The 19410-nt window shown below is 41.3% G+C and overlaps 1 protein-coding gene across 4 annotated transcripts in view; it reads left to right on the plus strand.

Moving 5' to 3' along the window:
- Window positions 1-19410, plus strand: part of PKD1 (polycystin 1, transient receptor potential channel interacting) — a 189410-nt gene that overhangs the window by 116582 nt on the left and 53418 nt on the right. For all 4 annotated transcript variants that reach the window (XM_074279522.1, XM_074279523.1, XM_074279520.1 and 1 more), the window contains 4 exons: window positions 14778-14849; window positions 16083-16154; window positions 17394-17560; window positions 18604-19269. In XM_074279522.1, the coding sequence (XP_074135623.1) occupies window positions 14778-14849; window positions 16083-16154; window positions 17394-17560; window positions 18604-19269 (977 nt within the window). The remainder of the gene's footprint in view (window positions 1-14777; window positions 14850-16082; window positions 16155-17393; window positions 17561-18603; window positions 19270-19410) is intronic.

The following is a 19410-nucleotide window of genomic DNA, read 5'->3' on the forward strand; positions in this document are numbered from 1 at the left end:
CCATCCTGCTTATGATCAAGACCAACAAGATTGCAATTTTAATAGAGGAATGAGTAGGTATGCCAGAACCAGTTCTCCAGAACTGGTGGGAAAGATAGGGATATTTTGGTACCTATTGTTTGTCCTTCATTCTGCAAGAGGACCATGACATCAGATTGGTGATGCCATGATTGTGTAAGTGAACTGGATTTAAATAAGGGAGGGTAGTGCAAGGTCACTTGCCTCACTTTCCTCTCCAGAGCCATCATCTGGGGTCAGTGGCCAGACACAGAACAGGATGACTAGAGATGGCCCTGGATGCAACTTAGCTAAAGAAACTCTGAAACTCATCTTATCTCCTCATTTAACAGATGGGAAACTGACACTGAGTGTGGGAAATTGGTTTGTTGAAATCTCAGAGACTTTACCAGAGCTGTCTTTAAAATGGGTCTGTGGAGAGGCAGCTCTCCCTCCACACTCCTGTGGTGTCAGTAATGAAAGCTTCTCTTAGCAAAAGAATTCTTCCAGAATCAAATCCATAAAATTCTGGACTGAAAGGGAATCAGGTAGATAGAAGTTCTAGTCCAGTGACTGCTCCCTTAGAGTTGTCTCTCCTGGTCTTTCTACTGCATGGCTCAAGGAATCCAAAACTCAGTACAAGATGCGATGGGGGTGAGCAGGCTAGAGAAATAGGAGACATGGTCTCTGGCTTGGTTTTCAGGCTAATGCGGAAGAAAACCACAAATTTACATTTTGTTGCATTGTATTTTTATTTATTTTGTTAAACATTTCCCAATTAGGTTTTTTTTTTTTTGTTTGTTTGTTTTTGTTTTTGTTTTGTTTTGTTTTTTTGGAGAAGCATTTGGGGTTAAGTGACTTAGCCAAAGTCACACAGCCTTACATATGAAATGTCTGAGGCTGGGTTTGAATCCAGGTCCTCCTGACTCCAGGACTGGTACTCTAACTTCTGCACCCATCTTGCTGCCTCCTGATGATATTTTAATCTGGTTCAAGCCTCATTTGGGAATATTGGCTTAAGAGGTTTGACAACTTTGGACTAAATGGTTTCTAAGATCCCTTCTAGCTCTAAAATTATGAACCTGTAAGTTAGGAAGGTGTTCCAGTCTTTCCTCTGACACACAGGGCTCATGAGCAACTTGTTAGGTCTCTCAGTGTCTCAGGCAACTAACTCTCTGAGTTGCCAAAGAGTCACAGATTTAATTGGTGGAGGGCATTTCCTACTCTATAAAGCCACAGGCTTGGTCCAACACAAAACAAAACAAAGTAAAAAGCAAAGTTAACTGTGAATGAGTACAAACCAAGTCCTGGGTTCTGTTTGCAGCTCTGCCATTTTTCAAGCTGGCCATGTGGGCTTTTAACAAATCAAGTGATTGCTCAGTGTTTCAGTCTCCTCATCTGTGAAAATGAGAGCTAGTACATAACAACAGTAACATTCTGTGATTCTGTGAATCCATAATTATATTTAAGGAATATAGAGGATAGAATGGGAATGGGTAATCAGAGAAGGCTTCTAGGAGGAGGTGTGTTTTATATTCTATTTTAAAGGCAGGAAAGAATAGTTGATGAAAAATCAATCTTCTCAACCTCTCATGGGAAAGAAAATAGTTCATTACCCTCACCAAGCCAGGCTCTATCTAATGTCAAAAACATGAAGAGACCATGTCCAGGAACCTATAACTAGGAGAGTGCTTATATATGTGTAACAACCAACTCTTGGGGAGGGGTGGGGTGAAACTGTAAGACTCACTTTAAAGTTTAATCTGAATTATTAACATTTTCTCCATCACTTTCCTAAGTCTACACAACAAACAAAAAATAAATCAAGTATAAATTTGTAGCATTTGAAGACTTCCAAGGTGTATATGGTCAATCTATCTATAACTGAAGCTGAAAAACTCTCTGCAAAAGGAGGGGGCAGTGCCCTGTATCTTGATCTCTGAATAGTACTCTGAAAATTAAACTCTGAGTAGGGAGAGAGAGGGCTCCCTCCTCAATCAGAAGACAAAATGGGTATAGAAAGACCAGATACTAACTTGACTGAATGAATCACTTGCCTTTTCCATAGAGAGGAGAAATGTATGAAAGGGAGACAGTGAGGTTGCCATTGGGGTGCCGTGCCTCATTTCCAGACATTACTGCATGACCTGAATTCTGTGGAAGGGTATGGTTTGCAGAAGATGATGGCAAATCCAAGCATGAAGCTCCAACATGAGCTGAGAGTGAGTTTTAGCTCCACTGGCCTTCCCTCGTTCCGTTACGTTCCTCTTTATTCCTCCTCCCTCTTCCCCTTTTCTTCCCTCTCCCCCCACCCCATTTTCCATAGCATACTCACTCAGGAACTCATTTCAAGTGGAGTACTTCATATTTTTGTGCTCATATCTTTAGTACTTGGCACATAGTAAACACTAAATAAATACTTGTTTAGTTGACTGATTGATTCACATACTCAAGACCTAGTTAAATAACTGGTTAACCTGACTGGTAGTAGGTGGGGCATTTGGGCCCTAGCTCCCTACCAGCCTCTGGCTTGATCATAAGTGGCTGAGGGTGGTCCTGCTTCTGGATTTCCTAGCAGGACCTGGCCCAGGTTGAGAAGGAGGAAGAGAGAAGGGAAGTGTAGGCTGGGAGAGGGACTGAATGAGGTTTTGAGGAGGGGTAAGGGGTTTAGTGGGGAAGGTATTTAGGATAACCACAGACTCTGAATTATCCTTACAAGCGTGAAAACTGCAGGGGGAAGGGGAGGCCCTTCACAGCCATCCAGACTTTTTTTTTTTAAACTTGGGCAGACTGGAGTGGGGTACAGGAAAGACCCAGTGTCCCAGGAGTTGCTGCTAGGCTGTTTGTTGGGGATATGAGTTCTGCTGCTTCTTTTACATGGGATGCAGTCAGTTTTGAGACTTTACTGATTTTATTTTCATAGCATCGTAGTATAAGACTTCCCCCCTCCCTTTTCCTGTCTCTGTGATTCCAAAGAACATATAATGTTAACCAGAATATGGGGGACAGGAGGCGGAGGGAGAAGGGAGAGGGAGGGATGGGCTGTGTGCTGCCAAGGCTGATGTCATGTTCCCATGACGTTATCTTGGGGCCGATTGGGCTTCGCTTTGTGGAGGCGGGAGAGAGTGGAGTGGAAGGAGCGGTGGAGAGAGGAGGACTGGCTGCCTGTTGCCTGGCCCTTCAGGACCTTGGCGTTCCCCCAGAACAGTGATGGGAAAAGCAGCTTGAGACATGGAAAATTGTCCATGCACAGCAGAGGCGTCTGGCAGAGTTTGGGGATTAGTTCTGGGTGCAGACTGGCTCCCAGAGTGCCACTGAGAAAAGGAGCCCAGGGGAGGGGACTTCAGATGGCTAATGGGGAGGGTGGTGAGGAGCAGATTGCAGGGTATGAGTGTGTAAGGGTGGAAGGCTCCTGGCTCAGCATCCTTTCCCTATGTTTCAGTTCCAGGCTGGGGATTCATAGGCAGGCTCCCCTAGAAACTCGACTTTTCCCTAGAGATCTGGAAGCCTGGGATCCTCTTTCTCTCTCTCTTTTCCCCACAACAGTCCCCATCACACATCTGCTAGACCCCTGCCTTGCTTGGCACTCTAAATCATTTGTTTTGAGTTTGTGATCCATACAAAACAGGTTGTTATTATATGTTGTTCACTCCCATACTGTGAGAGGCCAGTTGGGGGATGAGGAATGTTCCCTGACAGCCTGTCTCTCCTGGACCACTGGATTCTAGCCTGTTAAAGATAAATTGGGTAGTCTGTTCGTGATAGAAATCAGAGACTAGATTCCTAATGATATAATATAGGAAACTCTCAAGAGAAGAAACTTCCTCCCTCACCTAGTACTGGTCAACATCAAATGAGGTATTACATTTGTAAAGCTCCTAGTGCAGTATCTGACACATAGTTGCTTAGTAAATACTTGGTTCCTTCCTTTCTTCTTGTCTAGATTGGTGGTATGAAGCTCAAATAGAAACAGGGGCCACTAAACCCTGGTAAATATTTCTAGTGGTCACATATCCACTGAGAAAACCACACATTAATGCTATTGTTCAGTGATTTCAGTCCTGTCTTCCTCTACCTGTATCCATTTGGAGTTTTCTTGGCTAAGATACTAGAGTGGTTTTCCATTTCTTTCTCCATCTCATTTTTATAGATAAAGAAAATTGAGACATATAGGGTTAAATTATTTGCCCAGGGTCACATAGCTAATACGTGCCAGATTTGAACTCAAAAAGATGAGTCTTCCTGAATGTAGGCATGGCACTGGTTCCATTGCTCTATCTAGCTGCCCACACATTAACACTATCTTCTATTCTAGATTTATTTTGTTATATATTTCCCAATTAGATTTTAATCTGTTTCCTGTGCCCTTTGCCCCCTGTATTTGACATCTCTGGCCCAGAGCTCTGAAAGGTCAATATATATTAGAAGCTGGATTCAAACTCACATCTTCCTAGCTTTGAGGCTTCATATTGTTTCTTTGTCTATAGCAGAAGCAAAATTAGTCCACTCCAGCTGGGAGTGGCAAGTCAAAAGAAAAATCTAACAGTCCCTGTCCTTAAAGAACTTCCATTCTGAGAGGAGGAGAGTAACATATAATTTGATAAGTAAATAGAAAGCATATAAAAAGTCAAAACAAGATAATTTCAGGAGCAGGGAGAGCCCAGAAAAAGACTTGTAAGGGAAAGTTCCTTCTGAGCTAAACCATTCAAAAAATAATTCTATTCAAAGAATCAGAGGTGAGGAGAGAGTGCAGTCCAATATAAAGAACAGGCTATGAAAAGTCACAGAGGCTGGAAATGGAAGCTTCTGCCCTATAGTAAGCAAGCCAGTTTGCTTGGAATTCAGAATGTGAGATGAAAAGGGAATAATGTGAAATTTGTCTGAAAATGTAGGATGCAGCCAGACTGAACAGGTCTTAAAGTACGAAACTGAGGAATTTTAAATTTATCCTAAAGGTAATGTGGAGCCATGGAAGATTCATGAGTGTGGGAGTGATACAGTCAGACCTGAGGTTTAGGAAGATTATTTTAGCATCTGTGTGGAGGATGGCTTGAAGAGGTGATAGACTGGAAACAAGAGACCCAGTTCAGAGACTTTTGTAGTAGTCTAAGGGGGAATGGAATGAGGCATTGAACTAGAAGGGGACATATGTAAGAGAGAGTGTAGTGCTAGAATCAACAAAATTTGGCAAATAATTGAATGAATGTGGGAGGGAGAAGGAAGAGTCAAAAATGACTCCAAGATTCTAAATTTGGGTGATTGAAAAAAGTGGTCTTATTCTTGACAGAAACAGGGAAGTGCAGAGGAGGAGTGGGTTTATAGGGAAGGGCCATGTCCAACATTCAGGGTAATACAAGGACTGGAACTCAGGAGGGGGGTGAGAATTGGAGGTGGAATCATCTGCATGGTAATGATAATTGAATCCATGGAAACCATTAGGATCAGAGAGACAAGAGAAGAGGAGAGGGAAGGGGAGGAAAAAGTAGGAGAGGAAAGGAGAAGAGAAGGGAGGAGAGGAGGAGAGGGGAGAAGAGGAGAAGAGAGGGAAGAAGAAAGGAGGAGGAAAGAGAAAGGAGGAAAAAGAAGAGAGAAAGAAAGAAGAGGGGCCAGTAGTACACCCATGAAGCCAGGACATCGCTGATGATTTTACAAAGGATACTGAGAAGGAACAGTCAGTTCTTAATAAAAGAACCAGGAGAGAGAAGTGTCACAAAAGCAGTTTAGGAGAGGGGGATGGTCTTCATGTCAGAGAAAATTAATGAGGGTGAGAAATGAGAAAAAATCTTAATGAAAGATAGGTATCTAGAAAGGTAGACAATCACCAAATGTACCAGGATAGAAATAGTCATCTCCAGCATACATATGATACTTCAGAGAGCTTTTATAAGATGTTTCATTTAACTCTCAAATCCCTTAGTCAAGAGTGGAGAGAACTGGGTTCTGGTCCTGGTTCTGACTCTTAAGTCATGTGACCCTGAGCAAGACTTTTGGCCTTTTCCAGGCCCAGTTTTCTCTTTTGTCTAGATGAAGCAATGTGACAGACTGGCAAGAACACAGCATTTTGGAGTCACACAACATGAGTTCAAATCCTGATGATTGCCATATTGTCTGTAAAATGCAGGATAATTTACTCAATCCCTCTGGATCTGTTTCCTTATCTATAAAATGAGGGGTTGATCTAACAATCCTTTCCAGTTCTCTTTAGTTCTTTTGCAATTCTGAATCTTATGATCCCTATCATCCCTTCCAGCTCTAAACTTCTAGGCTTCTAAATTCAATGCTCTTTTTATTCCTTCAATTTTTATTTTTTTTTTTTAATTAACAAGCATTTTTCTCTCTCTTCCAAGTTCCACCCTCCCCCCCAAAAAAAGAAAAAAAAACCCTTGTAACAAATATGCCTACTCAAGCCAAACAAGTTCCCACATCCAATGCTCTTTCCAGTACACCGTGCATAAATAAATGGTAGAGCCAAGCCAGGCTCACTAGAGACCCCAGATTGAGTTGTTGTCATCCTTGTTTAAACCTGGAATCTGTCCTTGGAGAGAAGTTGGTTGGAGTTTCAGATTCTGGTTCCGGGCCCTTAAGTTCTAGCTATCTCCTGCCTGTCCAGGGTATGTGGTAAGAGCTGAAAGAGCCTGAATGGAAGACTGTTTTCCCCCACTAGAGAGGAGCCTGGTACAAAGGAGAGTGCTGGAAATTGGGCTGGGAGGGCATGCACACAGTAGGACTGGCAGAAAAGAAAGCTGATTTGCAGAGAGATATAGTGTTAGTGACAGATCTCAGGGTTTCTGAGCTGTGTGCTCTCTGTTTGGACTTGCTGAGTGTTTGGCCAGGGAGCAAGTAAAGAGGGGGATTCAGTTCTGCTCAGCAGGAAGCTGGAACGAAGTGAAGCCTCAGTATTTGGCTAAGAGGCCAGTGAAGGCTCCGACCATTTAGCAGCAAGATAAACAGATGGAGTAACGAATGACAAGCTGTTGAAATGCTCCCCAGCTAGCTGTGTACCCTATCCCTTATCTAACCCTGCAGTTGGTGTTGTGGGCTTCTCCCTGGGTTGTCTTTGTGTGTTCATCTTATTGAACTGATGGGGAAACCGAGGTCCAGAGATTGTGAGCCTCCCATGCCAGAGCTCCACTACAATGAAGGTGGGGTGATTTGTGGTGACATGTCTACCTGGATTCTATTTCTGTGATGTCACAGAACATTTTACAGAAATTGGGCAGTACCCAGTGAGACAAAGGGTAGAGGATTTCATCTCCTATCATGACTTGAGAGGTGGCGAGCACCACTACCGGTAGGAGGAGCAGACTAAGTATTAGAGCTTCTGTGATGTAGTGTCCAGGCTCTGGCATCCATAATGATTTTTCCAGAGAATAGGATTTTTTATTTTTCAAAAATATTGTTTTTAAAGGTATTTTTTTGGGGAAGTCTAAGCCAGGAAAACTCAATTTTTGCTGAACGTAGTACATTTCTTTGGTCTCCCCAAATACTGAAGGGAGGCTGTGCTGGGCATACCATGTGGGAAACCAGGAATCCCCCTTCCTGTTTGGTCTGCCTGGGATGAAGCCTATGGGAAATATTTGTCTAGAAGGATTTGGGGGTACCTAGGAGAGGGACTATTTGAAAAGTCTATCAGCTCCTGAGAAAAGGATGAAAGTATCCCCTTACAGCTCATCCCATGAAGGATGTTATATCCTGGAAAGGAAGTCCCTAATGACTGGTTAATGATGAAGAGCTCTTTTCCTCACCCTAGGAAGGTTAGGAAGTAGTTAGAGGGAAGGAAGGAATCTAATCACAAACATTTATAAGTTTGTGTCAAGCATTGTGCTAGACTCTAGGGGACTTGAAATGATCCCTATTCTTATATTCTAATGAGGAAATAAACAAATACCTATATATCAACCTCAAAAGTATAAATATAAAGTTAATAGATACAAAAAATTTGAGAAGGAACCTTAACCAGTATAAAAAAGCACATCATTACATTTGAAACTGGAACCTATTGCCATCATCCCATACCAATCCCATCAAATTCATATCAAGGTTGTTTTTCTTTAGCTTTCATCTCAAGCATCCAAATGCAAGCTTCTCTGTTTCCATGTCACACATCCCTTCTCTCTAGCTTATCTACCCTTTTCTACCTGATATTCATAGACTCATGGATTTAGAGATGAGAGGGATTATATCACCAACCCTCACTTTTTTACAATGTGAAAATAGAAAAGCTAAGTGACTTGTATTATGTCACACAGATGACCAGTGTATGCAGTTGGGTCCTCTGACTCCAAATCTATCCCTCTTTCTAGAGTTCCATGTTGCAATCACTGTTTGTTTATGATTAGGTTCCTTATGGCCATTTCTGATGAAAACTTTACCCTACAAGCACAGAATCATCAGGTGGAAAAGTTTTCCCAGAGATCACCTGGCCAGTCCTTCCAGGCCTACTTCTTCTCTGGATCAGGCAAATAAAGTTCTGCCTAGAACAAATGGTTTCCAAAGAATCAAATTTTGTTCTGCAAGTGATTTGGAAAGTTCTTCCTTATATCTAACTTAAATTTCCCATCTTGCCACAAGGTAAACCCATTTCCTCCATTTGTGGCTTCCTGTTCTGTCTACTTGGCTGACAGGTAGGAAACCAAGGGTAGAAAATCCTCCCACCTTCCCTTCTGCTTGCCAGGTATCATCCGAATCCCTTTTCCAAGTCCTGGAGCTTGACTCTCAGTTGGCTGTACCCCAGCTTCACCTTGACAACGACAACAATGACTGTGCAGACACAAAAGGCCAGTCTCAGGTTAGGGGCAGCTATACTGACAGCTGAGTTAGAGGAGCAATGTGAATCCTGGACAGGGCTGTGAAGGGCTTTCCATGAATGGATGGAATGTAGTTTATTATCAAAATAGGTGAGAGGGGACCCTTTGGGTTGTGTGTGTGTGGAAGATATATCTTATTACTGTCTGAATATAGCAGAACTAGGAGAAGATAGAAGCATACAAAATATTCTTTTTTTATTTATATAGCTTTTTATTTAAAAGATATATGCATGGGTTATTTTTTTCAGTATTGACAATTGCCAAACCTTTTGTTCCAATTCCTCCCCCACCCCCTCCCCCAGATGGCAGGTAGACATGTTAAATACATGTTAAATATGTTAAAGTATATGTTAAATACAATATATGTATACATATCCATATAGTTGTTTTGCTGCACAAGAAGAATCAGACTTTGAAATAATGTACAATTAACTATGAAGGAAATAAAAAATGCAAGTGGACAAAAACAGAGGGATTGGGAATTCTATGTAGTGGTTCACACTCCTTTCCTCGAGTTCTTTCGCTAGGTGTAGCTGGTTCTGTTCACTATTGGACAAATGGAACTGATTTGGTTCATCTCATTGTTTGAGAGGGTCACATCCATCAGAGTACATCCTCATACAGTATTGTTGTTGAAGTATATAGTGATCTCCTGGTCCTGCTCATTTCACTCAGCATCAGTTGATGTAAGTCTCTCCAGGCCTTTCTGAAATCATCCTGCCAGTCATTTCTTACAGAACAATAATATTCCATAACATTCATATACCACAATTTATTCAGCCATTCTCCAATTGATGGGCATCCATTCAGTTTCCAGTTTCTGACTACTATAAAAAGGGCTGCCACAAACATTTTTGCACATGTTGGATCGCTTTCCCTCCTTTAAGATCTCTTTGAGATTTAAGTCCAGTAGAAACACTGCTGGATCAAAGGGGATACACAGTTTGATAACTTTTTGAGCATAGTTCCAAATTGCTCTCCAGAATGGCTGAATGTATTCACAATTCCACCAACAATGCATCAGTGTCCCTGTTTTTCCACATCCCCTCCAACATTCTGCATTATCTTTCCCTGTCATCTTAGCCAATCTGACAGGTGGGTAGTGGTATCTCAGAATTGTCTTAATTTGCATTTCTCTGATTAATAATGACTTGGAGCATCTTTTCATATGGCTAGAAATAGTTTCAATTTCTTCATCTGAGAATTGTCTGTTCATATCCTTTGACCATTTATCAATTGGAGATTGACTTGATTTCTTATATATTAGGGTCAGTTCTCTATATATTTTGGAAATGAGGCTTTTAACAGAACCTTTAACTGTAAAAATGGTTTCCCAGTTTATTGCTTCCCTTCTAATCCTGTCTGTATTAGTTTTGTTTGTACAAAAGCTTCTTAATTTGATGTAATCAAATTTTTCTATTTTGTGATCAATAATGATCTCTAGTTCTTCTTTGGTCACAAATTCCTTCCTCTTCCACAGGTCTGAGAGGTAAACTATCCTATGTTCTTCTAATTTATAAAATATCCTTTTACTCAGTAGTGACTTCTTTGGGGAGATTTTCTGACTTCCAGCCTAGAACTTGGTAAGGAAGTTTGCTTTTTAGAACCAGTAACAAAGAATAAAAAATTCGACAGGAGGAAAATTCACAGATCTTACCAATACATCTCTAGCTTTGGAATAAAAAGACCAGGCTTCAGATGTCATTGGTGAAGCTGATGTATGACTTTGGGTTTCAGACACTTTATATGTCAAATGAACGGAAGGTGTCATTCTTGTGGCTTGCAAAACTCTTACTAGCATAATTAGGAAATATTTAACATAAATAAAATAAATAAAAAAGTTAATAATAAATAAATAAATAAAAATTTAAATAAATAAAATAAATAAAAATAAATAAATACATCATACTACATAGATGATATTTGTGGTTTTCTAAGTAAACATGCAGCCAAGCCAGCAGGGATCCATTTTAACTTGAGTTTGACATGCCTTCAGACTAGATGGGCTTCATGGTCTCTTCTAACTCTAGCTGTATGACATATTCAGTCAGTATATGCAATATTAAGTACCTGTAGTCTTCCACCTCTGCAAAGGGAGCAGATGAGATAACTGAGGAAGGGAGAGTCATTCAGCAAATATTATAGGCTGAGGGGGTGGGAGTGAGGGGAAGTTAGGTAGGCAGATAATGATCCAGACCTAGAATTAGAAAATTTTGAGTTCAAATCTGGCCTCAGACACTTCCTGGGTGTCAGACCCTGGACAAATCGTGTAATACAATTTACCTCAGTTTCTTCATTTGTAAAAATGATCTGGAAAGGGAAATGGCAAACCTCTTTAGCATCTCTGCCACTCCTAATAGGGTCACAAAGAGTCAGATATGACTGAAAAACAACTGAACAACAGGAACTAAATATTGTGTGAGGTTCTGGCTTCCCAAGGATGCATCACATTTAAGTAGAAAAAGCATTAAACTTGGAATCTTCTAAGAATTACAAACCCCAGATTTGCCACTTAGGGCCCACATGACTTTGTTCATACTCTCTAATCATCAGTTTCCTCATCTGTCAAATGAGGCAGTTGGACTATATGACATTTAAAGTCCCTTCTATCTCTAAATCTGCAAACCCATGATCCTTGTTGACTTACGATCTCTGTTGGATGGAGAAAAGAAGCCCCTTTTACTTGGTCCTCAAATAGGGCTCAAACCTTTCTCTTAGAGTTAATATGGCTTATTAGAAAGAATCTTGGTATCAGAAGACCTGGATCCTAATCCCAGTTGATATAATCATTATGTGCAAATCACTTAATTGTTCTAATACTTAGAATATCTAGTGTAATGTGTGTTTTGTTGGAATTCTCTGTGGAGTTCTCATATTCTCTATGCCAAAGCCTCCTTTCAGCTGGAGACTGTTTTTATAATATCTACCTTGTAGTGCTGTGGTGAAGAGAGACCTTTGTACATATGTGTGGGTATTTGTTTTTAGGTGGGTCCTACCTTCCTTTTTTAAAAATTTAATTATAGTTTTTATTTACCAGATATATGCATGGGTAATTTTACAGTATTGACAATTGCCAAACCTTTTGTTCCAGTTTTTCCCTTCCTCCCCCCCACTCCAGATGGCAGGTTGACCAATACATGTTAAATGTGTTAAAGTATAAATTAAGTACAATATAGGTATACATGTCTAAACAGTTGTTTTGCTGTACAAAAAAAAATCAGACTTTGAAATAGTGTGCAATTAGCCTGTGAAGGAAATCCAAAATGCAGGTGGACAAAATTAGAGGGATTGGGAATTCTATGTAGTGGTTCATAGTCATTTCCCAGAGTTCTTTCACTGGGTGTAACTGGTTCAGTTCATTACTGCTCTATTAGAACTGATCTGGTTCATCTCATTGTTGAAGAGGGCCACGTCCATCAGAATTGATCATCATATAGTATTGTTGTTGAAGTATATAATGATCTCCTGGTTCTATTCATTTCACTCAGCATCAGTTCATGTAAGTCTCTCCAGGCCTTTCTGAAATCATCCTGTTGGTCATTTCTTACAGAACAATAATATTCCATAATATTCAGATACCACAATTTATTCAGCCAATCCAATTGATGGGCATCCACTCAGTTTCCAGTTTCTGGCCACTACGAAAAGGGCTGCCACAAACATTCTTGCACATACAGGTCCCTTTCCCTTCTTTAATATCTCTTTGGGATATAAGCCCAGTAGTAACACTGCTGGATCAAAGGGTATGCACAGTCTGATAACTTTTTGAGCGTAGTTCCAAATTGCTCTCCAGAATGGCTGGATGTATTCACAATTGGTGGGTCCTACCTTCTGTACCCCCCAGAAATCTGTTCTGTCAGGATCACTAAAAGAAAGTTTGGGGAGTGGGATGTCTCCTCTAGACACTTCATGGAGAAATGCCCCAACTTTTTCCAAGTTACACTTAATTTACTCTTCTAAATGTCCCCTGGGATTTATCTTTGGGAATAAATTTATGCCACTCTCAGGAGTATCCTTTTTCTCAGCTTGTTCCCTTTCAAAGGAAAAGAAGCCAGATAGCCAGAGACCACTCTCCCATCCCAGCACGCGCACACACACACACACACACACACACACACACACACACACACACTCCTTTCCCTCTCTCCCATAGTAAGTTTGGCCTTGGTCACTGAGGACAAAAAGTAAATATTTAAGTTCTTTGTTGCTGTGGAGACCCAAGAAAGCTGTGTCTCTAGGGGAGGAGCCCCCAACTCTTGACCCAGGGAAGACATCTTTTCTCTGAGGGAAATGAGAGTTCATAGGGCTGGAAAAGAAATATAGATCCAGGTTAGACAACATAGGCAGCTTTAACATTCAGGAGGCACTTTCTATTATGACTTTTTGTAAATGTGAGTTTTAAGACCATAATATGGTATTTGTATTTATTGTATAATAGGCTATATAGTATAGTTATATATTTTGTCCTAAGTACAGTGAGGACAGATCCCACAGTGGATTTTTTTTTAGTTTAGTAATAGTATATTTTTTCAAATACATGTAAAGATATTTTTCAACATTCATTTTTGTAAGATTTTGTGTACCGGATTTTTTTCCTCCTCTTTCCTTCTCCCTCCTCAAGACAACAAGCAATCTGATAATAGGTTAAAAGTAATTCTCTTAAATATATTTCCATATTTATTATATTTTGCAAGAAAAATCAGACCAAAAGGGAAAACCGCAGATGATTTTTTTAAAGGGGTGAACTTGTCAATGTTCAGGTCAGACTGCTAGCTATGGATACCTTCTCCCTCTGTAAGGCATGGGGGGAAAGCCGACAGTGTTCCCAGGGAAGAGGAGAGGACACCAGTGTGTGGGCTCAGGACTTCATTGGTAGCAAATTTTCTTATTCCATGGTTTTGCTGCCACCACCTGAGGACCATTGTCTGTAGTAATAGCTTTGGACAGATGCCCTTTTTATTCTCCCCCTGAGAGTGAGTCACACAAAGTAACAGTCCCCGGGCTAGTTGTCACTGTTACAAAAATTACTTTCCTAGTATTGATACAGTCACAAAATCTATAAAGACCAGGAAAGGAATAGGGTAGGCAAAGGAAAGATAGACTCCATCTTTGCCAAGTTTAGCAAATTAGATTCATTGAGATCTTCACACAGATGGCTCTGTATGGAAGGCTGGCCCCTTTCTACTGCCCTGTAGCCAGGTCCCTTGGGGACAGGTAGAGCTGATTATGTATTGAGGTAGAGAAATATTTCTTCTGGTACTAATTACTTGGCAGTCGGAGTAAAGGTGTTTACTTTTAAAGAGGGAGCCCAGAGAAGGGACATTCAGGCCCCAGAACTGGTCATCTGTACTAACCAAAAGTGAAAGGGATTCCCTATAAGGAAACTCCCTCCAATGGTGCAATAGAGAAGTATCTAGGGACACTGAAAGATTAAATGATTTTTGCAGGACCACACAGCCAGTATGTCAGAGGTGACATTTGAACCCTGATCTTCCTAACTCTGAGGTCAACTCCTATCCACTACTAGGTGGTCTCTGTCTAGAGATTACACTTATCTACTGTACACAGTACTGTTGTGAAGAAAGAGCTTTGGTTATGAGTGTAAGCATTTATTACAAGGAGGAAGACAGCCAAGGGTATTCTCAGCTTCATTACCTTGTCTTTCTTAGGGCAAGAGCTTGTTCCATGGCCCTGGATCCAAGTTTGCTCTTCTATGATCATCTCAACTACCCTGGGCTCTAGTCAGTAATTATGCTTTAACCTGGGATTATATTAGGCCATGAAGGGGTTTGGGGGGGTGCATTGTTTTCCTTCCCCTCCTTCCCTTTGTGCCTAGAAAACCCACTCACAGAATAGAACAGCCTGTCTCCAGCATTTCAGAGACATGTCAGCAGAAACCTGACCTTTAGTGAAACAGTTGTGAGCCTGACTCATGGAAATGGCCTTATCCATAATCTCGTTTTGTTTTCCCAGGGACATCTCGGACAACTTCATCAGCACGTTAGAGACTGAGTTCTTTGAAAACCTCTCTTCCTTGGTACAACTGTATGTAATTTGCTCTTACTACCTTTTGTGACCACCCTCATGCTTTTCTCATCATGGTTCCAAAATCTGTGTTGTCATCAATCCATTTTTAATCTAACCCATCTCCCAGACATGCCCACACTTTGCCTCCCCAACCAAGTTCCTCAGGACCATTTCCTGGGATCTTTATAGCTCGGGTAACCCCAGACAGTGAGATTCAACCCATAAATACTTGACAGTCCTAATGTAGAAACCAACTCACATGGGATCCATCCAGGGAAGAGTTAGATTTAGGGCTTAACAAAACAAAAACAAACAAACAAAAAAGGAATTTAATTTAAAAAATATTTTTATTGGAGTCAAGGAAAATTAAATTAAATATACTCAATGAATTTTTAAAAACTAACTGCAAGTTTAGCCCACTTCATAATTAATCTTATTGTTTTGAGTTCAGGGCGTTCTTTTAAAAAGTTAACTTAATTGTTCTTAAGTGACTTCCACTCAAACCTTACTCCCATGCCGCCACATGGTGTGGTCTCCCCTTTTAAACTCTTCATGGGCTGGGACTTTTTGTTTTTCTTTGCATCTTCATTGCTCAGCCTAGTGGCTGGTACATAGTAAGGACATAGTAAATATTTAATGTTTGATGGATTGCTTATCCTGGTTTTTGAAGCTGATGGAAATGAAGCACAAGGCTCAGCTACTAAGTCACTAGGGCTTTGGACATGAACCTAGATAACTTCATGGAGGTTCATTACTAGTGGACTAGTTGGTGATGTATTTTTTGATCACATCAACTCAATGATCATCTGCTAAGAGAGAAACTGTAATCTGTCCAAGTGGAAATAGTGCCTACTCCTTTGAAATTGGAGATCCCCGACATATTGTGTACCTGTCCCAATGAGAGGTCATATGGGAAGAACATACATCCCATTCCTTTAAGAAGCTCCTTAGTCTAGTCAGCTCTACACCTGGATCATTTAGAAAACAGTGTAGAACTAAGTATGATCAAGTGTTAGATTGGAAAAGACAAATAAATGCTTTGGGAATTTGTGATTCAATGGTATTTATTATAAATAAGGCAGAAATGGTTTTAACTTGCCCCAGGAAGCAGTCAAACATTCTAAGGGACCTAGCCCAAACTAGCTAAGTGTTAGGTAAAAGGCAAGGCCCAGGTCAGTCCTGAGTTCTGGGAGGGAAGGAAACATATCTTAAAAACTAAATGGCCTTTTTCTTTCTTTTCCTGTCTTCCAGAGACATCAGCAACAACAAGATTACGACACTAGAAGAAGGAATATTTGCTAATTTATTTAATTTAAGTGAAATGTAAGTTGGAATGATTTTCACTTAATAATGACTGGTCTGATGAATTCAAGAATCATCCCCCAAAACACACACACACACACACACACACACACACACACACACATACACACACACACACACACACACACACACACACACTCTCTCTCTCTCTCTCTTTGTGTGTGTGTCTGTGTCTCTCTGTCTCTCTCTCTGTCTCTTTCTCTCTCTGTCTCTCTCTCTGTCTCTCTCTGTCTCTCTCTGTCTCTGTCTCTCTCTCTGTCTCTGTCTCTCTGTCTCTCTCTCTGTCTCTATGTCTCTGTATCTCTCTCTCTCTGTCTCTCTCTCTCTCTCTCTCTCTCTGTCTCTCTGTCTCTGTCTCTCTCTCTCTCTGTCTCTCTCTCTGTCTCTCTCTGTCTCTCTCTCTGTCTCTCTCTGTCTCTGTCTCTCTCTCTGTCTCTGTCTCTCTGTCTCTCTCTCTGTCTCTATGTCTCTGTATCTCTCTCTCTCTGTCTCTCTCTCTCTCTCTCTCTGTCTCTCTGTCTCTGTCTCTCTCTCTCTCTCTCTCTCTCTGTCTCTCTCTCTCTCTCTCTCTCTGTCTCTCTCTCTCTCTCTCTCTGTCTCTCTCTGTCTCTCTCTTTGTCTCTGTCTCTCTGTCTCTCTCTCTGTCTCTTTCTGTCTCTGTCTCTCTCTCACTCTCACACACACACATATCTTTCCCTTTACACTGACCCTGAGTCAGTTCCTGGGGGACAAAGAGGTTTATCTGGATATCTACTTCCTGAGTGGTTTGGAGAACCAAGTGTGGTCTACTGTTAGCAATGGGGGGAGGGAGGAGCAAGAAACAGGGATTTTACCTCAAATCTCTAGACCTTCTTATCCAGGATTTCCTGGAGCTTCAAGTCAACAGAGTCTAAGTTCAATGTGGGTTCAACTCTTCCTACATCATCACCCTTCTCTCTACAGTTAGGGTCCTCCAGGAATTCCCACACACTAAAGAGTAAACAAATGAAAGTTGTTACTAATATTCTCAGAGGAATTTAGATTAGACATTTACTCCTGACCATCAGGAGTGACACTGCCTGGGAGGGTGCTCAAGGAAGTGACAGAATCCTAATTCCTAAGGAACTTCAAAATAAATCCTCTTCCCATTTTCCCTCAGGTGTGGGCCATTTACTTGTAGTAAAAGTTGAACTAGGTTGCCTTTGCCCTATTTCCTCTATGTCTGAGGTTCTCCTGATCTCCATCCTTTTCCTGTGGCAGAAACTTGAGTCTGAATCCGTTTGTCTGTGACTGCAATTTGTCCTGGTTACCCAGTTGGGTGGAGGAACAGAAGGTCAGTGTGGTTCAGCTGAGGGAGGCTCGGTGTGCCGAGCCATCACACCTGGCAGATGTCCCCATCTTCAGCGTCTCCTTTGATGGCACCTGTGGTGAGTGGGGATACAGGAGGAGGGCCAAGCTTCCCTGGATGGGTCATTTGGCACTGCATGCCGAATTTCCCTTCTGGCAGAGTTCTTTTCTAGGCCCTATGGGGAAGAAACAGGAGAAAGAAGGAGAGCTAGTTCCTGGTTTGGGGAGTTTTGAATATGGGAAAAAGAATTAGGACAAAAGCAGGAAAAGGAAGCCTGAGCCATGTAGAAATAAGTGCAAATTAAGACCAGACAAAATGAATCCATGAATTAAGAAGGGTACCAAAATAAAGGAGGCATATGGATGAGGAAAGAGAAATCAAGGAAGCCTTCCTGAATAAGGAATTGAACAAATTCGTTTTTCTAAAATGGGACTATTGAAGTAATTTATTTCCTCCTCTGTTAATCTGGACAATCTATATTTTTGTAAATATTCATCCACTTCACTTATATTATTAGATTTATGGTCATATAGTTGGGCAAAATAGCTCCTAATTATATAATTATTATCTAGTTTCCTCTTCATTGGTAGGAAGTTCACCCTTTTCAGCAAGAAAGGCTTCCTGAAGAAAGGGAACACCAATAGAAAGAGAAATTCCATTTAACATAATTATAGATAATATCCAATATTTGGGATAAACCTAGAAACTATATGAATACAATTACAAAACACCTTTCACAAAAAGTCAGGTATAAACAACTGGGAAAATATCAGTTGCTCATAGATAGGTCGAGCTAATATAATAAAAACTACAATTCTACCTAATTAGTCTACTTATTCAGTGCCATACCAAGCTGCCAAAAATTATTTTGTAAAGCTAGAAGAAGAATAAAATTCATCTGGAAAAAAGAAAAGGTCAACAATATCAAGAGAATTAATGGAGAAATAAGAACACAAGGGAAGGTGGCCTAGAAGTACCAGACCTAAAACTGTATAATAAAGCATAAAAACCATTTGGTTCTGGCTAAGAAATAGAGTGGTGGGTCAGTGGAATAATTTAGGTACACAAGAGATAAGAAAGGGAACAACAGCCCCCTATGTCATGTTTCTCTGTCTCTGCCAGATGAGGAGTACATTGCCTGCCTCCAAGACAACAGCTCAAGCACCATGGCTGTGATTATCTTCTCAGCTGCCCATGATGGTGTCCTGGCCCAGAATATATGCAGTGCCTTCTGTTTTTCCATTGGTCAGGAGTATGGAGGCCTCTCAGAGGAGGGCTCCTGCTTCTGTGGTAAAGCACACTCCCCTAATGCCTCCTCCAGCTGCCTCCTCTTCTGCTCTGGGCTTCCAGCATCTCCTGCAGCATGCCGGGTACCCATTATTCTCCACAATGTCTTCCCTGCCTCTCTAGAAGCCTCGCTCTGGGGGCCTGAGGTCCCCCAGCCTGCTGGCCATCCTGTGACCTTCAACGTAAGCACCTTACTGCCTGCCAACAACTTGCGCTGGGACTTTGGGGATGGGACTTGGGCATTGACCACAGGCCTTGCCGCATCTCACCGATTTATTCTCCCTGGTCACTACAATGTGACTGCTGATCTGACCTTGGAAGCAAACACAGCCTTACTATGGACAGAGGTGCAAGTAGAGGCTGTGCCCACAGAACTAGAGCTGCTCTGTCCATCTTGGTTACAAAATAATGAAAGCCTTGAATTTGATATCCGGAACCGAGGGGGCACAGGACTCAGTGCCATCTACAGCATCGTGGCAGAGAGTGAGCAGCCTGCCCGAGGTCAGTGCCGTGGGAATGTATCCCTTTTTCTTCTTCTTGCTCAAATTTACTCCTCCCAAGATCCTGGGGTGGGATCTGAGGGAAATGAATCCACTGATTTTGCAAGTTTTTCTACCTTCTAACTTTTTGGTCTACATAACT

Source organism: Sminthopsis crassicaudata, chromosome 1, assembly GCF_048593235.1.
Source record: "Sminthopsis crassicaudata isolate SCR6 chromosome 1, ASM4859323v1, whole genome shotgun sequence".
In the NCBI taxonomy this organism is placed as follows: domain Eukaryota; kingdom Metazoa; phylum Chordata; class Mammalia; order Dasyuromorphia; family Dasyuridae; genus Sminthopsis; species Sminthopsis crassicaudata.